We start from the raw sequence: 24,823 nt of genomic DNA, 5'->3' as shown, positions 1-24,823 counted from the left end.
TGGTGTTTCTAACGCTGAATGATGCTTGAAATGGGAGACAACAGTAAACTGAGAAACATGGTTTTCTAACATCCATCGTCTTAATAAATGTAATCTGAAAACCGTATCTTTCTCACTTTGATATCCCTCTTTTCGTCTAAGCGTTGCTTTTCGAGAAAAAAAAATTATGTACACCTTAAGCGACTGAAGACATCGAAAATTTCAGACAGCCTCTTTAACGGAAATGCCACGATTTTGTCCAATTGTAGTGAAAATTTCTCATTCTCATCCAAAACATATCGCGCGTGAAAGGTCAATTTCACAAACGCCACATACGCTATATATCTAAAATCCGAGTTCCTTATTAGACGGGGGGAGAGAGAGAGCAAGGGACAATAGTGGTACTTTACCGTTTTCCGCGTCGTTAGATTACTGATCCATGGTCAGTGTAGCTATGACGTCAAACCAGACCACAAGAATATGAAGAAAAAGAAATGTTTCTCACGTATGCTTGACGTATTTTTCGCTTAAATAAGGCCCCGTCATTTCTAAATACCTCACTCTGTTAATACATATTGTGCCATATCTTCATAAATCCAACTATTTTTTCCCCCATTGTTATAATGACGGGTCCGTTTCCAATGATACACTTGTCGTTCTTTGGAATATCTATTTCAGTCAGTCTAGGGCAAGTTACAGATTAGTATAGAGACTTTGACTAAGCTTGTAAAAGTAACTTAGTAGCACTCTACTGTTTAGCGTAAGATACCCGCCTTTATGAAGTGCGGTAAACAGAAATTGCATGTAAATTGATCATTCTTAAAATATGCGCATTATTCCATATATTATGAACTATTTCGTATTTCGGCTTTTACTGGGTATTCACGGCACCTGAAAGTATGAGTATGACGGTGCTAAGGCTGCTTTTTATGTCTGTATGTAACATGAAACCATGTGAAATTCTCAAGGAGAGTGACTGGATATGATGACACTATATTACCCTCCATGATTATCACTGAGAGTTGACTGTGGTTGATGCAACCTCTCCTTTTCCCTAGCAACGGAAGACGGTTTCTAGGTCGATTCCTCAATTCCCAGATTGGCTGTATTCCCGTCGGAGGGATCTCTGCTGCGCTGGAAATGCTCGCCTCATAACTCAAATCTTCTCGAGAACCGTCTCCAATGTTTAACGAGGTATGAGGTGATCAGCTCAGAGTGAGAGTAGCTTGATGATAACAATTTATATGCAGACATTTTTAATGATTTCGAGACTGCGCTGTCTCGATTTCCTAATTTAGAATAGAATATGGTCATGGTACGAAGGCTAATTTTACATGTTAGTCCTTGCCGAAACTTTGAAAAGACATTTTGAACATCATTACTTATAATCCCACTCAATTTTGTGGAAGTTGGCTTCAGTTATTTTCGCAGAAAGCCACAAAGCCAGCTCAACTGATTTACGAAAAATTGATGAGATTTATACGCATCCGCGAAGTGTAATTATTCCACCACTACGAAATGTGAATTCGAGGGGATAAAGCTGCATTACACCATCGGGAAAATGTGTTTAGGCTTCTATATTTCGTGCTACCGTCGTATTTTGCATAAAGGCAGCGCCACGTGAATTTTATTTAATCGTGGGTGTCTGTGGTCGATAAATGGAGCTCCTCTCCCCATGACGATTATGGTGCATCTGTAATTATCTTTACCAGAAATGGTACATAATTATTCACTTACACCCATTCGACGTGGGCTGACACTGACACTGAGATTAACATCAGCAGTTAAGTGTACTGGCGTGTAGGTGTATGTGTGGCAGATATAAAAGATCTTTCTGAGATTTATGCAGAATTTTATATCACTCTTGTATACATGGAATGATTTGCAAATATTTATATACTGACTATTGTATTGTATGATAAAAGAATGTGATTCAGCAGCACAAGTGAGAAGAATCTGCTTATTTTTGTTCATACTAATTTCATTGTGAAAATGAGCATGTTACTGAATGAAATTCAAGTAAAGAATATTATGAAAAAGTGCGTGTTCGTGTGACCTTAACCATAAGCTACCTCGTGTACTACAGTGAATAATTTATGACAGTATAGGTGGGTTTATTCCGTCAAGCTTATGGGTTATGCAGAATACAGGTTAACAAAGGTGCGCCATACAGATCAATGTCTGTGAGCACTGGTGAGGGTGATGGTTGTAACTGTGTGCTTGTGCTTTATGGATTCATTTGTAGGATACAGAGAACAAAAGAGTACAATGATCGCCTTTATATGCTTGTAGGGTATAAACTACAATACAGGAGAAACTTCAAGGGTAAAAGCACAAGAAGAGAAAATAATACGGTTTTCCCCCACAAAGGACTGTCTGTGTACACAGTGGACGTGTGTCTGCGAGTGTGTGCGTGTGTGTATGTATGTGTGTGTGTGTGTGTGTGTGTGTGTGTGTGTGTGTGTGTGTGTGTGTGTGTGTGTGTGTGTGTGTGTGCATAGAAGTCGTAGTTAGCGAAGTACCCCACGACCGCGAAGGGATGATATCTTTCGGAGAACTGCGTAGGCGGACGAGATGAGATTTCCGTCGTCGAAATCAAACTCGAATGAGAGTTGAGGGGTTGGGAGGGGGAAGCAATAAGGAAAGGATTTCGGTTGCGGTTTTCTCCGCTTTTTCATGAATACAAAATGATGATCTATGAGAATTCTTTTACTACGGCCTCACTTCTGCATATATATTCTGTATGTATTTTTAATTTTTAAATTCATATTTTCGATCATTATAACTGTCTTATTTGTCCATGAGGAAATAACAAGGCATGTATTCTGGAACAACAAAAAAAACTTTTCTACATTTAGATTTTCGTATCATTTAATTCAAAGACGTAGAATATCACAACTGAGACATGACTTGCATCATTATGACATGCTTATTTCAAGAGTTACCAAATTAAGGTAAATTGGAATAGAATGGAATAGATAGAAATAAAATAACACAAATAAAATGAAAGGGAGTGAAATGAAATGTAATGTAAGTAATATGTAGAAGAAAATGGAAATAGAGAAGCAAGTTCCGCAGAAAGGTGCATCGTAAGACCCTTCCACCCCCTCTTTTCCGGCACGTCATCAATCCCTCTCGTGAAGACAAAACGGAGCGAAGAGAAGTAGGCGAAGTCGCCACATAACCATCTCACATCAATCATTTATGGAGGGTGTGATGAAATACGCTCACCACGAGCAGACCAATAATCACTCTAAACGGGTTGCGCTAAAAATTAGAATTGTATGGTGTTGAGATGAAAAGGGGGGGGGGTGGTGGGAATGGTGTAGGCTGCTGCAGTGAAGCGGGTCTCCACCCTCCCTAGAGGGGTATCGATATGGGGATCGGGTGTGGTGTTACACGGTCCATGAAGGGTTGTCCTGCATCATTACCACTTACACGCACTAAAAGCAATTTGCTTGAAATTCGAAATGCGGAGAGCATCGACCATAATACCATTTGCGGCGGTGCATGGCGTTGACTTGGCTTTAGTATCTCTCTGTCTGAACAGCACACAAATATAGCTATGCACACTAATCCGTATAACTTATGTCTTTCTATAGAGGAATAATGTTTAGAGTGAGATCGCCCATATTCATCGGTTACATTTTGGATAATGTTGCCCAATATTTCACTGTGTTATTGGTAAAGCGATAATAAGTCGAGCGAGTTTGGAATTCTTATCGTGCAATATCAACTGTTTTCTCAATGAGCACGAAAACATTATAGTAATCGTGTTGATATCTTTCTTTCTTTTTTTCTCCGCAAAATGCTAAGAATCTGAACGTTTTTAAATCATTCGTCTACATCTCGTTTCATACAAGCGGCCATATAATACCTTAGTTATGAATGCAACGAAAATTACGTAGTCCTAATTACATAATCTTGATTGCGACTGAACTTTGTCAAGCCGTAGAGTGCATTCAAGAGCACATGATATCCATTTTCCCCGAAAGACCTTCCGCGTAATGGATTACATACGGCGGGCGCGTCCTACAGTTCGCTTCCCTTTGATCTCGTCTACTTAAGATATGAACATTCTCTCCGCCCAAACACTATATAGTGACGTCATAAGAAGTGAGGCACAATCTTACTTGCGCCACAAACTTCATGCGTAGAATGAATGCTGATTGGAGATTATAACATCATGAAACAGGTGATCGAAGACTACACCGCACTGACGTATACTCCGCAGACGACACATAGTGCCGGTTGAATTACATTCGCCTAACACTGTGTGTAAGGGTGTGTGTGTGTGTGTGTGTGTGTGTATGTATGTGTCTACGTCTATTACTGGGTGTGTCCATCATTTGCAGTCATCTTCGAGTGAGATGTTGACCAAGACAACACACTGTCCTTGGATGCTGGCGAGCGATGATAGTCTGTTCTCGGCCCAGCGCGGGAGAACGACACGAAATCATAATTGCGTTTCGGCGGATATAATTATGTGGCCGGTCACTGCCGACAAGCCGGTCGCATCCTTCACAGCATGTCACGGTCGGTGGTCGGTTACGACTATAAATAACAATCAATGAAACACTAACATAATCTAGTGTGCCCTCTTTCGCAGTAATATGATTACAGGTTGGCAATGGTGGCTAAAAAAAACAACAAATTAAACCGCAGCAAAATAAAATCGAGAGGAAAGGAAAATCAAATTCCTCATGGGGCGTGTTTTGCGAGGCGAACACTCCTGGTATTATGAGCTCGCCTTCTCTGAAAAGATTGACAGGCCCGTTAATGGAATATCGTCTTGCGGACTTCACTCATTTCCGTGGCTGTTAATTTGACGAGACAGGTTCATTCAGAGACGATACCTCTCTCAGAGGTCATGCACGGTCTGGAGAGGAAGATCCCCCGTGTGATCTGGCCGTGGTTTCATTTTATTAGACTTATAGTTAAAATATACTTAAGTAATCCAAATGGTCTTGTATAAATTAAATCCCCTTTTCCTTTTGTCGACACACCATGTAGTAGGAGAATTTTTCTTTTATGCAGGGATGTATTCCACCGAAAAATCATATCCGTGTGCTACGGAAATACTAATAAGACATATCCACATAGACGTTGCAAATAATAATAAACAAAATCCAGTCGAAAGAGAAAAATGTCGCTATTTTTAATCAAAACTACCAGGTGAGTATAGTGAGCTAACAAACTGTTATATCGTTTGAGAACATGAATACCGCTGTATCTATAAAGCGATGTAGGTCGCTTGAACTAAAGGTTCGTGATAAACAAGGGGAAATTTGTTAATTCTATGGGTTCATTGTCACAATACCTCTGTGCAGTTTGTGTGCATGAGTGTTTAGAGGACTATATAGCTGCGCAGGCTTGTTTTCCCTCTATGTGGTGGGAGGATTCATAAGAGAAGTGTTCGCTTTTGTGTTTATCTGATTTCCTCCCTTTTTTCTTTTTCTTTTTACTTTTTCTTGGGGGGAGGTTAAGACGACAGTGTTCTTTGTTATTTTTCTTCATAACCGTTTCATGTTGCTCATACGCTGTGAGGAAAACAAAAGAGAACTAGACCGAACAAGGCATTGTGTGGGGGCTAATGAAAATTAAATCACGCCATGAGTAGGTGTGTCGCTGTCGCGTTGTTTGTCTGCATTCTTGTTTGAAGCGTTTTTAAGAAGAATTGCTTCCCTTGAGAATAACCATGTCAAATATCACTGCCCACTCTGCCGACAGCCCGACAAGCACTAGGGTGTTTCTAAGCATGCTCCAGCTTTATCCCCTGCGCATCCCGAGAGGTCAGATAATGTCCAATACCACGTGGTATTCACCCCATTGTTAACTGAAGGCATATCATTAATTTAACTTGATTACTTACCAATCACTTTTACATCAGAACATTTTCAGTCAATATGATAATTTTCATGCATTGCATTTTCATTTGCCACATACAGAGTATGTAGGCCTACTTAAGAAAATGGTTAAAAAAAAAGACTCCTCCACTTTTGCACCATATAGAGAAATGTGTAATGAACTGACAATTCACACGGACACGTTACAGTATAGTACATGTACCAATATTCGCTAGTCACTGCTGTCAATCTTACAACTCATCATTCATTTGCTTGTGTCCGGGAAATCTCATCTGCTGAATGATCTATGATAATTTTCCACACCAAATCACTTCCTAGTTTGACATAGTGTATATGAAAATGTCAAACATTGTATTTATTAACGTCTTTTCTATTCCGTGTTTCAGACAAGAACATGATACGCCGTTCTATTTCTAAACAGGCTGGACACGCATGCAGGGTACACGCCCACTCGCCTTCCTCTATAATCAGGAATGGCTGACGATCGAATTAAAAAGAAGGGGGAAAACAATAATGGAACTACGGGACGTGTCTGCCACTTAAGTAATCAATTGTAGTCTATTGCAAGGAACACACACAGCAGGGGCAACATTAGTCTCGCCCAGGGGAGTTTCCTTGAATCATTTAACCTTCACCAAGCCAAATGCCTCTCAAAGCGTTGAACTTGTTTACATGAATGGAAGCCATTATTAATATTTGTCTCCAGTCTCTGACGTTGGCGGGGGGGGGGGGGGGGTGGGGTTGTTAAAAGAAATGCAGTTGTGTGTGTGTTTTTCAGCAGGTATGTAGCAAAGGAAATTGATATACAGATTTGTATACACCAAAAGAGTCCATATTGTGATGTCAGGACTTTTCATCCTACGTTCATGTGCCTTCTATGGCTCTCCACTTGTAACCCCTATATTTTCATCTTTACATCCTTAAACTGGGAAAGTTTACATTCTGCAGTGCTGAAGGAATAGTGTGACTCCGATATCTGGTTTTATTCTTTATCTTCCAAGTTCATCGTCATTTTGGTATGAAACCTATACCAAACATGTAGTGCATGACCTTTGAATAAACCCCAAACGCATTATGTAGATAGATGGATAGATAGATAAAAGTATACTACAGTATACATATATAGACAGATGTAGGTATATATACCAATTTTTCAACTCGTGCACTTTTCCAAAAACAAGAGAGGAAAAGCATAAGAGGAAAGACAATTTCGAAGCTACGAACCATTTTTCTCTTTCCTTACTTCTGACATACTACACTATGGCATATAAACTATACCTATATGCGACAAATCATTAAAATGTAGCCACCTTGAAGGAAATGGAATGTATAAAGAATTTGACTGACGTCAAAGGCAAAATGCCCGAAGCTTTCGCGTCAGACCATTTTACGAATGCTTAATGGCAACTTGAATTATTGCTACCCTGGTAACATACCTTGGAAGCAATACTTCAATCATCGCAGGAAAGCTTCTGATTAGGCATGGAGATTTTCCCCTTCTCGTCCATTTCCTGAACTTGTTGGTGATGGGGAGGGAAGTGGGGGGGGGGGGGGGAGGGGGAGGTGCGGTGTATCGAGTAGATTATCATCTATTCAGTCTCGGAGACAATCTCAAAAGCAAGTGTGTAAACTAAACCCTAGCGCGTGAAATCCACCGCTTTTTAAAGACTGAGCGTTAGAGTGTTCATAAAACCCCTTTCAAGTAAAAAGTGAGAAGTGGGTACTTCAGGGTGAGTTTTATCGCTGTTGAGCAAGGTTTCTTCTTGTTTAGCTTGTTTGTTTGTTTGTTTGTTTGTTTGTTTGTTTGTTTTTGTTATATTTTGTTTATTTAGGCATGGTCCTATGCTGCGCTTTCAACACAACAAGAAAAGTTTCTACGTAAACAAGTTGTTTGCACGTGAAGAAGAGGACTAGATAATTGAATATTCTTTTAACTGGAAGGTGCCTGGGGAGGAGATATCTTCGTCAAGTCTCTAGTCGGGGAGTTCGCCAGCAGATCAGATTCGTGCATCGAGAACAACCCTATAAAATTTGGTATTACTAATGATACATTATGATGAACAGCAAGCAAATGGGATGTCCTTACGTGTGCACGTTCCCGCTACGCTGTTCCTCTTCCACCCGGCGCAGCAGCCGAGTCTGGCGGCGCCGTAGCCGCATCTGTAGATCCTCCTCCGTGTGGCACTGTAGTAGGGAAACACGTAGACGTTTCCTACCCGTCGGACAGTGGCCGAGTTCCGGCTCACAGGCACATGGCGGTAATTATGTACACTGAAGACACCCCTGTAAATTGAAGAGAAAATTGAATGAAAAAACAAATAAACATGAATAACTGAACTGACTGAACTGCATGATTTGTTTGAGGCAACTGACACTCTACTAAGTTAACATTAGTGGTGGAATGGTGAGAAATTTTAAGATTTTGTCGCAGGTGAGGGACAATGGACGAAGCACATTAAATCATAATGGATAAGAAACTAGCACTCTCGCTTTTCATCACTTTCACTGACGCAGTTTTGCGTGCATTGACGGTGCTATGACAGCCGACAAACAAAAACTATCGATGCCCAAACGTGATGAAAGTTCACATCGGAGCCAACGAACGCGACATCAGTGCGTTATACCAGTGCTCGCTCGGTGAATGGTCTAATTGGCAGAGCACGAGGTGAAATGTAAGTGGCTCCATTGCCATTAGTCAACTAATTCGTTATTGAGTCCAATTAAGCGACATCAGCAAGATAATGGAATAGGGAGAACTCCGGTCACGAGTTCAAATCGGAGGATGTGTGCAGGCACGCACGCAAGAGATTACTCAATGTGCACGACACCACTATTTCCGATATCCATGCGCCTTATCTGCCAGTATGAGATTAAGCAATACAGTTTGTTATCAGCAATATTGCTTCCGCTTTGAGCTGCCGGAAGAGAAACAGTCTTTTATTCGCCCTTATCATACATAATTCCAACCATAAATAATATTTCCAGATTTCATTGAATCCGCAATCAGTTCAATCTACTGATTTAAAAGCGTAATGACGCTATTTAAATAGATTTGATTTGATTCCTTGCAAACCTGCTATATACCCTAACCACAAGTCAACTACCAGAAGACTTTGAACGAATGTACAGAACTATGACATGACAATTTACAAATTGAGCTGAAGGAAAGAAACGACTGGGTACGCCCTTCTTGACTCTGCCGGTATGTATTGCTGGTCTGTCCTTTGTGAGAATGTTCAAAGAAATCTGGGGGGAGAAATAAATATTTTGAATGTAAGTCAATGCAAAGTCGTAGAGATTATGTCCACGTTAAAAGGGGGTAGGGTATGTCGTTGTTATGTCTCGATAGTCCAATTCCGTATATTTTAATGATTCAGCAGACGCGAGGTTCCGTATCGACTTCTCCCTCCTACACTACGTCTCGGCCCTAAATTGTTGCCGCTATCGCCCGGGATGATGTCGCTGCATCAAACAGCAGGACCTCGCAACGTTCTGACCCAAAACGGGGTCATCTCGTCACCACCGACCGAGTAAGAGGCCGACCTCGCCCACAGGAACATCACCGACCCGCTGCGTCACTGCGCCGAACAGAGACGTCTGGTATCTCTATGGAGATGAGGGAAATTGTTTTCACTATTTTTATAGCATATCTGGTCTCACTACGATACGTGGCCTCGATTATAATAGTATTATTGAAAATGGTAGCTTTATGGAATGCGTTTTCTATTTCGGCTACCTGCGTCGATCTAGGTAATATCCTGCCACAGGTACTAGATATCAGGATCAAAATAACGTTGTGGCATGTCAGTTACTCAGCCAGTATATCGTAACTCTCCCACAACCCCCCCCCCCCCCACCCCCACCCCCCACCATTGCAGCCCTTTTCTGCGCTAAAGTTTTGTGATGTGGATCCTTGGGCTGAAGGCGGGTATTTGTTTCCATGGTAACGTGCACTGGGCGAATATCCGAAGTGTGTCTGTTGGACTGGATGGTACCGGCGAAAGGGGATAAACTATGTCCGCAATATACGTTCCTATGGATACTACATGTTGGCCCTACTCTGCTTCAGTAATATTTCCCGCCCATCTAAATTCGTTTCAGCCAATGTTGCACGTGCATGATACGAGCAGACGAGAGATGGTCAAAGACTAGAACACCTTATTCTTATGCCTTCATCCTTAGGCTACATTGCCATGTCCTGGTTTCGTGCACACACGAAACAACAACAACAATCACCCACTCATTTCAAATCTTATTTCACTGAATTCATTGGCCTTGACAATACCACTGATCTTGATTTCAGATAAAACGCAGAACCAACCATGCAATGACGATCCACCGATTTCCAATACCGAAATCGGATAATATAGATTTCGCCACGACGAAGTGTAGGGTGAGTAAACAATTCGTTCGTATGATGAAGCGGCAGTCCGTTTACAGAGTCACTTTCAACCATTCGAATGAGTCAACATTAATTCATCGAGATCATGACGTCACTTAGAACAGGCGTTACAATTAGCAAGCACTCTCCCCGCCCCATAAGGAGTGATTTGTAAACAGACCAATCACATTCAGATCAATAACTGACACGAAGCTAATGAATATGACGTCCAGGCGTGTCCAGGGCATACAGCAAAATAATTATGCAAAATACCGTGCTGACTTGAATTTCAAACTACATATGTTGCCCAGAGCAGATGGAGTGCACGGAGACACATCTCTGATGTTCGTCAACGCCTACAGAGATTGGCCCCCCAAAAAATGCTGAATAATCGGCTACAAAGTATGTCTACATTCACACACACACACACATACACATACAAAAAAAAAACCTGTAGAATCAAGTTCTGTCACACTGTGATTAAATGCCAATGGAAGACATGCTGAGCAATAACGCTGTGATTGCAAAAATGCGGTGTCCCCCCCCCCCCCTCTCTCTCTCTGCTTACCATGACTCCAGAGCACATGATGAATGCTCTTTCAGTGATTGAAAAGCGAGATAGCCGCATCAACAAAATAATAATGACCAGCAAACGATATACCTGGCCCCTATCAATGCTGATGAACCTGTGCGAAATCTCAATAGGTCTCAGTAAAGAATAGCCATGGAATGCAAATGGCATGCACAAACAATTCCTTTGCAGAGTATTGGAGGTTTTACCCCGGTCAAACGAAGGCAGTAAAATCTTTATTGATGCTGGATATTTCCTTTTCAACAGACTGTAAAAAAAACGAAAAGTGAACGGACAATTGATTGTTTCTTTCTCTCTCCGATAATGCCAGCCTCCTGCAAATGCAGGTTTATTTGGATGCGTAAGCTTTGTCTTCACTTAGCAAACAACCTCATAATTTACATCCAATGACCCCAGGTTAAACACCACCCGACATTTTTGTCTGTACGAACGAAGGAGTCAAATGTTATCGCGTGTATCGTAAATCGACCGATATCCATGGCTAACCACTTCCTTTACCAGCCGTTCACTTCCATCTTTCCCCATTGGATTTTCGTCGAAATGCGCCACCGTACTCGTATGCGGTGGTTCTCCACCAACCTTGCTCTTCATGCGCCTAACACGGCATAGAACTGTAGACCATCATGTCTGGTGTCTGGTATGACGCGCAGACGACACTCGAGAAATATTGTTTTGATTCTCTTTCCTCTACCAATTGAACTGCTGAAACTGTAAGGTCATGGACACATTCAAGATCTTGGGGATCATGAACAGAAGAAAGGTCACTGTACCCTGGCATACAGGGGTCCAATAATGGTGTTTAAATCCAAAGAGTATAGAAGCTTCGATACTCTGGTGTAAACGACGACGGCTTCGCTTTCTTCTGATTAAATATGGCCTCATTTGACGACGTATGTTAACAACTAAAATGACAAGCAGTGGAGACATTAAATTTTCTTAGGCGATCACACTGTGCATTTTTTTCTTTCGCTAAAAAGCATGACACGGTAATAATTCAATTACAAATACTCAAATAATGATTGTCAATTTAATAACTTTGAGGTGTGACTCTAAAGATGAGACATCGTCCTGTGTGTGTGTGTGTGTGTGTGTGTGTGCCTATCTGTTGAACTCCAGGGTCATTTTTTTATGCGAGTTTCTTACATTTACGTATTAGCATCGGAAATAACGGAGTAGCCATTAGTTACCTGAACCACAAAAACTGCCAGGAAATCTTACAGTTATTATTAGGGTTGGTAAGCCCTGTTCACGAAATAGAATAGTTTCAGCTCTTCGCTGATAAAACTTTTGGTACTTTTTCCCTTTTTTACTGTGCCATCACGAATGCTTTGTACGATATCCTTCCATGAGACCAATGTTAAATAAATATTATCGACGAGATTTCCAAGAACCACAATGATACACAATTCACTCTTTGGTAAATTACGAGGTCTTTTCTTTTCCTGCTGAAGCTCCGATGGCAGATCCTCTGTTATTCCAAAAGTAAATCAAGGAGAAAGGGACCCCCCCCCCCCCTAACTGACTGTGACATACATACATACATACTGCTGAAACATTGCTATTATACTTGATAATGCCGTGGATGACACAGTGGTTACTGATGATGAACTATCTACTGTATCCCTGCGGCCGTGAGGTTGGTTTGTATAAGGCAGACAACAATGCCTTGTGGTCGAGAATGTGAAGGCGCCAAAATGCGCGACCCACCGCTTGATGAAGACAGACGTCCCTGCGCCTGCTTGTCGGGGTAGCTAGGAGGGTTACTTGGTACGTGATGAGCAGTGTGTGAGTGTACTTCTCATGATAACATAATTATCTTCTAAAGAAGGATGGCATAGTTACATTGGCCTCGGTTGTTGCCTTAAGGTACTGAAAAATGTAAATCAAACAAAAGTTGAGATACACGCGACTCCTTAAATACCATTACGTTATGACTTCCTCATCTGAATCATGTGTGTATGAAATATCATTTTATGTTATCATCATTATGATGTATGGGCCTACTACACATGTAATCCTAAAACAAAGAGCACAGCTATCCATATTTCGAAGAAAGGTATGTATGTTGGCTCAATGTTTACCTGGAGAGGTGTAAAGAAAATAATATGGTAGGTATGTCGGAGGCAAAGTCACGGGAAATTGTGTTCTAAAGGATGGGTGACGCCAATAGCACCTAATCGACGAAAAAAAAAATGAGGAGCACTGTGTAATTGACGTTATAATATCGTTAAATAGTTACAATCACGTGATCATAGGGCGTCAATCGGTCACCTGACATTCAACATTGGCATGATTGGAGTAGTGTTCTAGACGATCAATGAAATTCCTTTCGACTGTCGCGTCCGTTTGGATGGTTAATTCTCTAACACTATCAGCCAAGCTATTATTAGCAAAATTTGCTGAATTGCACTGTCTTGTAAAAGGGAAGAAGGAAAAGAATTATTCTTAAAAAGCAACTATCCAGCATCAATCTGTGTCCATATAACATAATACATGCAGGTTGATCAATGTTGGCAGGGAGTTCATGCTACGGCGTCTCCTTGTCTTGTTTAACGAACACGTATGTCACTCGTAAGGCAATAATTGCCAACTCCACAATTATTGCTCCAACACTTTGATTACAATTAATGCAGCTAACTTCATTTTGAAATTTAGGCGAATGTCATGGAACTTCGTCTTGCACTGGCAACCAGATTTGCACTCCAAAGCATCGAATAATAAGAGTGATGGGACACTGTAAGTTTCCTATATGGCGCTTTTGGATATTTTTACTCGGTAAAATGTCAATGGCCTAAACTGGGTCAGAGGAGAAAAGGGTCTCAACCTCCTTAAGTCATCACGACGCCAAGTTGTTTACTAATCAGGAAAAGAAAAAGGATGGTCAAAGCAGACAGCTTTTATTCCACCCAAATTACAATTATAACAATGGAGCACAAAGAAAGGCTGAGCGTATGATGAATTGACTTATAATCTGATTGGTCTGATACACTTACCAGAGATAAATCACCCTACAAAGGCGCTCTTATTACTCGGCCATTGAGGTCTATACACAAACAAGAAATAAGATGGAACGCGAGGTTGGAGAATGTAGGATGAGAGAGAGAGAGGTGAAATACGTCACAATGCCCCTTTATTAATTCTTTCGAAAAGCTTTAACTGTGATTTTTTTTTCTCCTTTGCACAAGTAAATCGAGTATATTAGAGGGTGACGACCGCTTGGAATATTTGGCGAAGATAAGGCTACAGCAAAAATCGATGAAAATGTTGAAAATTACAGTCGACACAAGGAAACTATGATATTCTACCTTTATTATTGTAATCTCTTTGCCGATGAACCCCTTACGCAGTATTGTAAGTTACAAAGGACGTTTATAATGTGAAAGGTGGAGCATAATATCTTTCTGTTCGCGTATAAACCTGAACTCACTGCGACAAAACGGGAGCAGCCGTAACTCCACTCAAATATCTACAACTTTTCCTTGACCTTTTAATGACATTTGATATGAAAAAATCCGAATTTGTCAAATTCCATTTACAATAATTAAGAGATCAACAGTACATGTCCTAAGTAGCTGAATCATATAAGTTGAATCACATTATTATCTTTAAATTTTAACATTTTAACATTTCTAAATCTATCTTCAAATTATATTGAATTACAATAAAATTCATATCTCCTCGGCCCCCATTGATGAGGGCCTCTTGCATCTAACGCTCCCCTAATCTTGCAAAGACACTCCCCTTTGTACAAGTCCTGTCCAGCTAGACCCCTATAAAAACTGCGAAGCTTACTAGAACTTCAAACAGACAAGTACAATGACAACAATCTATCATGAATTTCTTGATCGACTTGATCAGCTTCCTCTGTACTATGCAATATGTCAGCCATGCCTCATGAGTACGTTGGTGAATAGATTGCCCCTCCCCCTCCCGACATGATGGATCGCTTTCATATTTCACTTGGAAGCATGCCTTCATTTCTATTTCCCGTGCTCTTTACAAAGGGGAAGGGGGTTGGGGTTGGGGGTTGGGAAGAAGAAGAAGAATACAGAAGAGGTGAAAATAAAATGGCTCCAGACCCCGTTTGTGTGTGATATCTATCCCCTTGATCTATGAAGGCAGCCTAGGTCTTTGATAGGAGAATGGACGAGAGGTCTCACAGGTAATGACTCTCTTTTGCAAACCCTCCTATCAACCCATGGGCCCGAATTCACGAAGGTTGTACAATATATTGAAACCATGGTTTAAACCATGGACAAAAACCATGGAGCGCCAAGTGTCACACGGAATATTTCGTTACAAAATTGTTCATTTCGTCGACAAAATGACCGTTTCGTTAACGAAATAATCATTTCGTGGACGAAATATTCATTTAGTTACAAAATGTTGTCATTTCGTTACAAAATAATCATTTCATCGACGAAATGACTGATTTCGTAACGACATATTTCATGCGACACTTGGCGCTCCATGGTTTTTGTCCATGGTTTAAACCATGGTTTTATTTGTACCACCTTCGTGAATTCGGGCCTTTGTGCGCTTTGAATGCTGATTGACACAGAAAACCCAATGACACTGTGCACACCATCCAAAGTCCTTGGCACAGAAAGGGTTTAAATTCTTCGAAATGAACCCTCTAGAAAATATCACGTGACAGCAGTCTGTATAACATCATGGTGCCTCAATCATCACAAGTAATCGGTGGTAATGTCAAATTTTGCTGAATGAGCTGTATGAAGACATTCACATAGCTAAGGAAATACTATATATACGGCATAAATTCATACTGTCACGATCAATACATAAGGAATACATGGGCGACATTGCTAGTCAATCGTTTCGGAGAACAACAATTTTCAACCCCAATAACTGTTCATTTATAGCTTAATTTTACACAGTAATAAGGAACATGGAAGCTTGCATATTATAGGTCCATTCAACTCAAATGTTTTGTAATTCTGGCAATATTGTTTGGTTTCAAAACATGTTTGTATGCTTGTACAGTGGTCGTTCTGAACTGTGATTTCATCTGGTACACCGTTTCATAATTCTTTCTTTCTGTCTTTCTTTCTTTTTGGTGGGGAGGGTTATTCCAAAATCATTAGAAAAGCAGCAGCCATCGCCGGCATAATACCAGCCGAATATGAGTTATGATGTGGCTCTCACGTGAAGCACTTACGCGCCGAGTTTGTAATCGTCTGCCGCTGGCAATGACACTCATCCTGCTTTCCTAAGCCGAAATGATTGCGTTTTATTTCCCAGAACACTTAATAAATGATAATTATTGCCCAAGCGTAATAAATCTAGAAAATGTATAAATGATTTTGATATAAACGCCGTCGAGTGGTTACTACGTGATTGTGGTTGCACAACCTGGTATTCGTATTTCTTGGTCTTTGAGTGATGTTTTGTTAAACTCTGTCCGCGTTCCGGAATTTTACGATTTCGGAGAAACCTGCGGCATATTAAATAACAGCCTGCAACCATGGAGCTACAACAAACAGTGACATGTAACCGGTCATCCATCTGAAGACCTTGCCTTTGGTCAGGTGGAGACAGGCTTTACATTTACCTTTTTCGGTTTTAAATTAATTTTTTCGGGGCGGGGGGGGGGGGGCGGGGACAGGGGGCAGGGCATTGATATTTCTGTCTGAAAACCATGAATCACTGTAATGGTATTTTGAAAAATGAGAGAGTAATCACCTAATGGTGACTGTACTTGCAAGTGGAATGGTGCGTTCTTAAATGAGTCACAAATTGATTTGCAGCTAAATGACAGTCATTCAAAGTCATCCCACTGCCCTTTTCTTGTGATTTCACGGTGAACTGCAACAAAAAGGGCAAAGATATTCAATCTGTTGTCCACCCTTAAATCCTTACTACAATGCCAAGTGTAAAAGATCTAGCTTCCATGGTCCTTATTCAATCACGAGTAGAGCAGTGTATGAACTGCAGTGAACTCCAAGAAAGTCGAGGCCACCAAAATGGCTTGAAAACAGAGAGCTAACTCCTCTGACAGTTTACCACGTCTATCATCATAATCAGTGACCTGTCAGTACAAAGTATTATCAATGATATTTCGACATGATATATTAAGGACCGAGGGGGTTAAACATTGAAAAAGAAAATAATTATCGCTAATAAATTACCGAGATCCGACCAAACTATAGCTCAGGATCAAGAAAAAAAGCGTGTAAAAAATCCCAAACATACCTTGGCGATAGCAATTAGATGTTTAACTAGATTCCGTTATATCAAGTGAAGGAAAGTGGAGAGACTGTCTTTAAACAGTCCATGATTGAATGGTCATGATCAAGAGTGAATAAAAGATTGATGTTGCTTAAAGACAATGCCGAGTGACGAGGTTTAGAGACGTATATAATCAGTGTGGAGTTTGTCTAAATCAGTGTGATCCAATAATTTAGTGATCAATGGAGATTTAAAAGTCGAGGGATAACTTTTGGTGTACGAAACGAGATGCATCTTAAATCACTATGAAAGATGACGTCTCCATCTGCAATGGTTTCCCTATAATATCTTGCTCTGCAGTAGAGAGGCAATTACATGACGCAGCAAACGGATGGGGAAGGGAGCCTTGCCAGGCCGTTGCCACATCGGTGTTGACTCTGTCATAGAACCCGTCCCGTCTCCCACTGATCTCCGGCTCAACAGCTATCGATGTCAGGCTCAACTCGCCTTGACCTCCATGACCGAACATCGATACTTTTACAGCTATACAGCGGAACGCGCAACGTCGAGCACGCTCTGTTGTGTCTTTGACATGCAGTTTAGCAGTAGAAGTTTTCATCTCCAGACTACATGTTCTTGGATGAGTCATTCATGCGAAGCTATAGCGTCTATGGTTGCCATTATCTAACTGTCATCCAACATCCCTGAGGAATGAATCAAGATGTTGTTGGCCGCCCGTCAGCTCAATGCTCCCATTTCTTGGTCCGCGCATGAAGCAACTTTATGAAGGAAGGAAGCGTGTCTCGACATTCATTTCGCGTCTATGTCATTCACCAAGTCGAAAGAGAGTGTTGATGTCAGGAGGTTCAAATCTTGCATGAATAAGGTCAGCGGTGACTATATTCGGCATGTAAATTGACTTCAGACAATGACAGCCCAACAAAGAAGCGATGAGCCATCATCATCCGTCAACAAAGCTACGCACTCTTTCGGCACCTGCACAATGACCTTGTATCATGCCTATGATGCGTTTGCTACATAGAGAAGGTATACCACGCATACCAAACCATCATCTGTCTGATAGATGTTAAATTTTCCCGGCATATATCACCTCCAATAACGCTCCAAATAAAAAAGTTGATTATTTTCAGAGCAATTCCTACATAGACGTGATAGACAACCTGACTTCCGGGTGAAAGACTGACTACATTCTCTTCCTTCCGCAGCATCGTCAAAATACCGACAGGCTGATAAGTTATAGACCTGTTCGGTTATGTGCTTGTTTATGTTAATGTCTACTTCAGCATTACAGTACCCAACAGTAGTTGATTTATAAACAGAGCAATGCACCTGACTCATTGCATAACCTATTAAACCATCTTTTCTTATTTTGTAAGCCCCCCCCCCCCTCCCCCAGTTATGGTCAACATAAGTTACGGTGTCTGGTGAGTCTGGACCGAGGGTTTCTAATTCTGACATTACAATCTGCCACCTGTTTGTGTTCACATAAAATAGCATTTTGGTTGGAAGTCATCACAAACATTTTTGACAGGTAACATGGAGGAGAAAAGTATCATAATCTATTCAGGCTGAGTCAGTATGGAGGCCAGACTACGTTCATGTAATGACCTTATCCGACAGAAGTATGATTGCACTTATGTATCAGTGGAATTGCAGTACCTGTGGGAAGAATATTTGTTCGAATTTCAACAATCATCTTTACTCCGCGCTCGATTTCGGGCATTAATTGCCTCGAGCTGCGATTCGCGTGCGATAAACGATCACCTCATAACCTCGTTAATAAAGATACCAATCGAGATTTTGTGTAACAACAGTCAACATTATGGTGGGAAACGGATGAAAAACTGAAAAAATGTCTCATTTGAAAAGCATCGCCAGATTGATAATTGTAACAAAAAATGCTTTATGACGGGGAATTCGATATGAGCTATGGTGACAACACGCTCATGGTCAAACATCCGTGGAAGCAACCGCTTAATGAAACAGTTAGGACCATTTCTTTTTTGGGGGTAGGAAGTTTTTAACGTCTGACATAACCATATCTTTTTTTAAGCTTGAATTATAACAGCATGGCACTGACAGACTCTAGAAACAGTATCCAAAGTATGCTTCAATGAAAAAAAAATAAATAAAAAAAGAATGATGTGCTACAATGGAAGGAATAAGAAGTCATACATGAAGTTCCGAATTCGTCACGGTGTGAGTAAAACAGTTGCAAATATCACGGTGGAGTGAATCAACGTTATAGCACACAAACAAGAATGTAACTGGGCACAATCCATAAAGAGCTGAATGTCACATCTCTCATCACGGCGTATAGAACAATGTGCAGAGAAAAGCGAGCCAAAAACTTTTACATGGGTATATATATGCAGACGAAATTTGTTCAACTCTGACGTCAGGTCAGGAAACGAAATGGGCTGTCCCGCCGACAGCTTCCTCGTCACTCAATCCAGAAGATGAGGAGGAGGAAGAGGAGGAGGAGGAAGGGGAGGAGATAGTGGATGAGGAGGGGTAAAAGAGGACGACCAAACTTCCAAAGTAAATTCAGCCAGGTCCCAAAGTTCGTCACTGTGACCTACCTGACAACCTCGGGCCCCTGGTATTCCCCCCGGGTCACCCGAATCAAACTTTGTCTGCTGTCTATAAGACTATAAGACACAAAGACACTAAAGACAACAGTGAAAGACACTCACACACATGCAAAGGACAGTGTGAGCGAGTGAAAGAGTGAGCTAGGAAGAGAGCAAGATGACCAAAATGACGAGAGTGATAAGAGTGACAGTCAAAGCCACTGACAAGTAACATCCTCGTAGCCAGGGGCGCTCTTGTCCTTGCCAAGCTCGTTGGCATTTTCGTCATGAATGCCAGCAATGCATAGTGACAGTCCATCGTAGAGAGATCTCTGTGGGCTCGCACGAAGAGGAAGGGAACACGGGCAAAGCGATTTGTCAAAGTGATTTTTCTCTGCAATGCATCATCTGAGGCTGCAAATTGAAATTTGGGACTGTGAGCTAACTAAAAAAAATAAGGTGACTTTAAAAGGAAAAATGCAACCTAGACTATGAACATTCACTGGGACTCTAAAACAGTTTTAAACACGTATCGCCATGGTCCTACGGCTCGGTGTCTTTTGGCTACAGGGTTTTTTCCTTTTCCTGTTGCAAAAAGGAGAAAAAAAACAACGACACGTGTGCAAGATATGTAATATATTTGGTACCATCTGGTAGTTCCACATGAAATTTAGTTCGGTCAAACCGGTCACTAACATCTTTCTGCGACCAAAAAAGAAAAAAAAAAAAAGAATCAGAATGCTTTGCAAATGCGAACTTTACTTGAACACGAGGACTGTGAACTTTTGCATAAAATGCATAAAGAATTCTATATAAAGAACAGATTTACCACCCTAAAAATCCCAAACGAACGAATCACAGTCTGAGCAGGGAGGTGGGTTCTTCCACCTCCCTGGTCTGAGCGAGTGGGCGCATCATAATCAGACAAGTTGCTCTCTTGATAGTCACTGACGGCATCAGGAAACTGCCGGGAGATTCCCGCGGGAAAGCCTTGAAGAGGATGATCACGCCAGGCAACCGAATCGAGCTAGGGATCGGCGCAACGTATATCCCCATGGCTTGGAGTGAACAATCGAAATGGCGTATACCTTGGCACAATTAATGGGCTGTCTCTATTCATTCACGTCTCAAGCATACGATTTTTTAGCAGAAGCAAGTCGCTCCGAATAAAAAAAAAAGAGAGAGACCCAGATGACAATCCCTTTGTCTTCTCTCAAAAATGCGTTCAAACATCACGATGAAGGCGAAAAAGTTTGCTGCTTGGCAAAATTTGTTAGTGCCTTTGCCAACTTGCAAATGGTGTCGATGATAACTTCAAAGCATTGATACTGAGAAGGTTATCTAACGAACAGCTCCCCCCCCCCCCGCCTTTTTTTTTCAATCGCTCTCCCTAGCGCGCTCAATCCTTCTTCACATATCTCCTCATACTTCTGGTCTCGGAAGATGTCACGAAGAATCTAGGGACGATTTCCGACATCTCTTGCCCGCCAGGCAGCCCACAGGAACGACGCTCGGATGTGCACTGGTCTGCTAGATTAGGCTGGTCACCTTGTCCAAAGTAATCTAATGACTTAATCAACATTCGTTGCTGAGAATAGTGTGCAGAACTGTTAGACAGGAAACGGACAAGTAGGAAACACACAACAGAGTACATGGCCAGCGACTGTGAAGCTATTGCGAACCACATAAGATGGACCAAAGTGTATATGGCATCACTACCTAAACCACTATTAGCCTCCTGCACTTGTGAATTTGATATCGAAATGGCTTGAACTCATTTGGATATAATATTCACTTAGTTTATTACCATTAGTTCTTTGTACCAGATCAGTCGTGCTAAGCACTTAATTCTCTATCGTATCTTCGATCAGAAGTTCGAGTATCGATCTTTTGCTTTAGTTGAAAGTCTCTTCTCCTTTGTTTTGCTTTCTGTACAAGTACAAAACTCGAAACTTCGCAATTTTCCACCTATTACAACATAATCCTAGATTGCGGGGTCATTAGAGGTTGGATTTATCCGGTTAGCCAGCCTAATTCAATGAAGGAAAGATCGAAAGTGGACGACATATGAATACAAAAATTTAAAGCCAGCGAACACACACTAACTGTGAAAACGTAATTGCGAAAAAGGAAATTCAGGAGGGGGAAATAATGTGAGACCGGAAATTAATATTCCTCTCCGCATCATCAGCACTTGACGGTGGATGAAATTAAATCCTCGTAAAATTACCCATGACCCGGCTGAAAATAGTCGGCAGTTTCGCAACTTCATGAAGACTCGTACTCTCTAAAAGTGGCAGTGACCTTGTAGCACCTGCAATCTATTAGTATGTTCGAAATCAACAGTCCCCCTCCCCCTAACCCGTCAGTGTTTTATTGACATTTGACTCAACTCTCAAGTCCTACAATGCGACTTACAGTGTTTGAAGCTCCTTGGCTTGACCTCTGCACTGGATATACGACCATTCAGGAACAGGAAAGGGATATGTTTGTTTGAATTCAAAATAGCCTCGAGTGCAACGTCCGGTGATGTCAAGTGTGTGACTTGGCGGTGAATGTGTCCCTAATTTGCGGGATTGCGGCGGTAGGTATGATGTAGGCCCAACCTCTGTTCTCTTTTACGATCAGTCGAACCCCTTTGAGAGAAATTTGGATAATTTAAAGGAACATGTGTAGGCCTACAAGTTAAGTTCCAGTACTTGTTAGGGTTGCATTTAATATCTATACTTATCTCGCAAACAGGATGGTTATCAGACATAGACATCGTGCAAAAGATGGTATTTCCAAGTTTCAAGTGTTTTTACGAAACTGTGGTATTAGCCGCAACCAGCTTACGCAAATTATATGAAGATAGTGATGCCATCATCTCATAAGACTCACTATTGATCTAACAACAGGTACACTGAATCCCCATGCATGCAACAAAAATATCCGTGACTTCTTAACTGTTTATTTGACCTGCTGCTTCTATCTTATTCCGTCCAACGAATATCAATATTGTCTCTTGATTGCACATTTTTCTCAAGTGGGGAAGCGTATACTCTTGATCAACAAGATATGAAGTCTGACTGAAGTTTTAACAACATATAGATACTCAGGCGGGTTGCGTGGTAGGGTACACACTGCAACATGCACGACAGTGTTTCAACAGGTTCAAGAGAGAATGAGTGAGTTGCGGAAGGGTGGGGCAGCATGTCACAAGTGGTTCTGGGATTTCTCCGAGACTAAGCCGAGCAGAAGGAGCGTGACTTGTATATTCATCGTTGGGCTCAATGATTGTTTGGGACGTTGTAAAAATTGTTGTCGCAAGTTCGGCGAGCCCCTTGGGATATACCGGTCTGCTGCCTCGCCAGAGGTGAAAGCCTAAACAAATGTGTATTTTCGAGAAGGCACCTCTCAAGAGAGAGGTCTAAAGAAACAACACAAAAATGGCAATCAGGGAATATTCGTTGTCGCCGAACAGCGCAAAAGTGTTTCAGCTTGGCGCCCACGTTTTTTTCATTGAACCATTTATTGTACTTCTTCATTAAAACAACTTATTTTCTGCCTAGATTAATAAGCTGACCGGAACACCATGTGTGACATCATAGACGGCTTTCCACCAGATTTCTAATGGCTCGGATCATTAGTAGTAATAGATCGTATCAGCATGTCTATCTCACTTCACGATCTTTAACGAGAGGAGGACGAGTGATGAAGCCCTCGGGAACTTCGTAAAAGGCAGGAGAACGAGAGCAGAGAGCCACCGCCCAACTGGCTTGGTAGCACTCTACATCATTCAGCAGGGAATACATAGGGGCAGTGTTCACTGCTGGTTGCAAACCGTAAGCTGAGTATGCGGTGGTAAAACATTCAAGGCAGCAGTGCTCTTCTGCGAGCTTGCCCTATCACTTTATACCAGAACAGCATCTGAAGAAGAGTTGCTAGGTGTCTCAAGTGTTGCCCTCACATCCATACGGTGTCGTGCACACCTCATCCATGTAGCTACAATGGCAGCTCCATGCTCCATCGTTCGTCTGGATGTTGTCCAGGGAGCTTCTGGTCCGTTCTTCAAGTGGGAAGCCGACACAATGGGTCACATTTCGAACCATGACATGTGTGTCTCCATGTCTGAGTCGCAACGCAAATACAGCTTACCAGTCGGTTTAAGCCCTCTGACAAATTCAGACACGCGCACCATTCATCTCAGCTTAGGGAGACGAGGGCCAATGTACGCATTCGGTGGCTTGCTTTTGGTATCTCCAACTCTACTGCCTTCTGGCCCTAGGAGATGAGAAGTAACCTCGGGAACTTCGTTATCCCCTCCGCTAGATCCCAGTATGAATTCGAAGGAAGAGACAAGAATCTAAAATCTCTAGTTTGTCTCCCTACTTTCATATTCCGAATTGCCACGAGCTAAATTACAAGGTACAAGGACCAACAAAAGGGAGGGGAGGGGGAAATGTCATACACAGCGGTCGATAGGAACTCGAGAAATAAGGGAATTCCTAAGGGCTCGTTTGCAGCTATCCTCTTATTTCTCATCGCATGTTCCTCGTCTCATACTAGTAGCTGGAGTAGAGCAATTTGATCGGAGCCTGCCTTTTTACTGAGATTTTGTTTCTGTTTTAAGTTCATTCCGTGCTAGAGGTGTTTAAGTGCTGCCTGATTGTCAGTATCCATACTCTATCCATAGCTGGTGATAACGACAGTGGTAGTGCATATTAGGGAGAAAATGAACACTACATGGCCACTTGGCCAGCGCTTCAGAAGAGTGCTCTGTAATTGAAAGGAGAGCCACGCCTGCTAGTGAATAAGGTGAGTTAAAAACATTTTTCGGAAATATTTCCCAGACTGAGAGATGCGTCCATACAAATATCACTACACGACGTCATGTGTTGTTAAACTGCGTTGTGGGACCCCCACCCCACCCTATATACCCTCGTAAGATTCTCTAAGAATAAAGACTAAAATGACAACAGGCGTCCAAGCAAACTAACTTCACCCTTCTTACATGGAATGCTTCGAAAAGAATGATTCAGATGAGAAGAAACAGGCCAGTCTCAGTATTGCCCCCCCCCACCCGCCCTTCCCTCTTCCCCAAATATGTGCGTCAAAAATGAATCGCATGAATCGCATGAATCGGTCATTACTCGTGGAAGTGCGGACCGATTATTTTCCGATTAGCGAGTTGTAAATAATAGCCATATCAGCTGTTACATGTCCGTGCCTCCGGAAATAA

The 24,823-nt window shown here is 41.7% G+C and overlaps 1 protein-coding gene across 1 annotated transcript in view; it reads right to left on the bottom strand.

Moving 5' to 3' along the window:
• The window catches only part of LOC139708644 (uncharacterized), a 92,614-nt gene extending 71,956 nt beyond the window's left edge, over positions 1-20,658 (bottom strand). Inside the window, exons 1-4 of the mRNA XM_071620582.1 lie at positions 20,462-20,658; positions 19,612-19,680; positions 12,339-12,377; positions 7,933-8,129 (exon numbers count right to left, since the gene is read on the bottom strand). Coding sequence (XP_071476683.1) covers positions 7,933-8,129; positions 12,339-12,377; positions 19,612-19,680; positions 20,462-20,658 — 502 coding nt within the window. The remainder of the gene's footprint in view (positions 1-7,932; positions 8,130-12,338; positions 12,378-19,611; positions 19,681-20,461) is intronic.
• Between the last annotated feature and the right edge of the window lie 4,165 nt (positions 20,659-24,823).

Source organism: Diadema antillarum, unplaced genomic scaffold (genome assembly GCF_040938485.1).
Source record: "Diadema antillarum isolate AM-2024a unplaced genomic scaffold, OU_Dant_1.0 seq00001362_RagTag, whole genome shotgun sequence".
In the NCBI taxonomy this organism is placed as follows: Eukaryota; Metazoa; Echinodermata; class Echinoidea; order Diadematoida; family Diadematidae; genus Diadema; species Diadema antillarum.
Note: the sequence above shows the minus strand (reverse complement) of the source record. Positions and strands in the feature narration are given on the sequence as shown.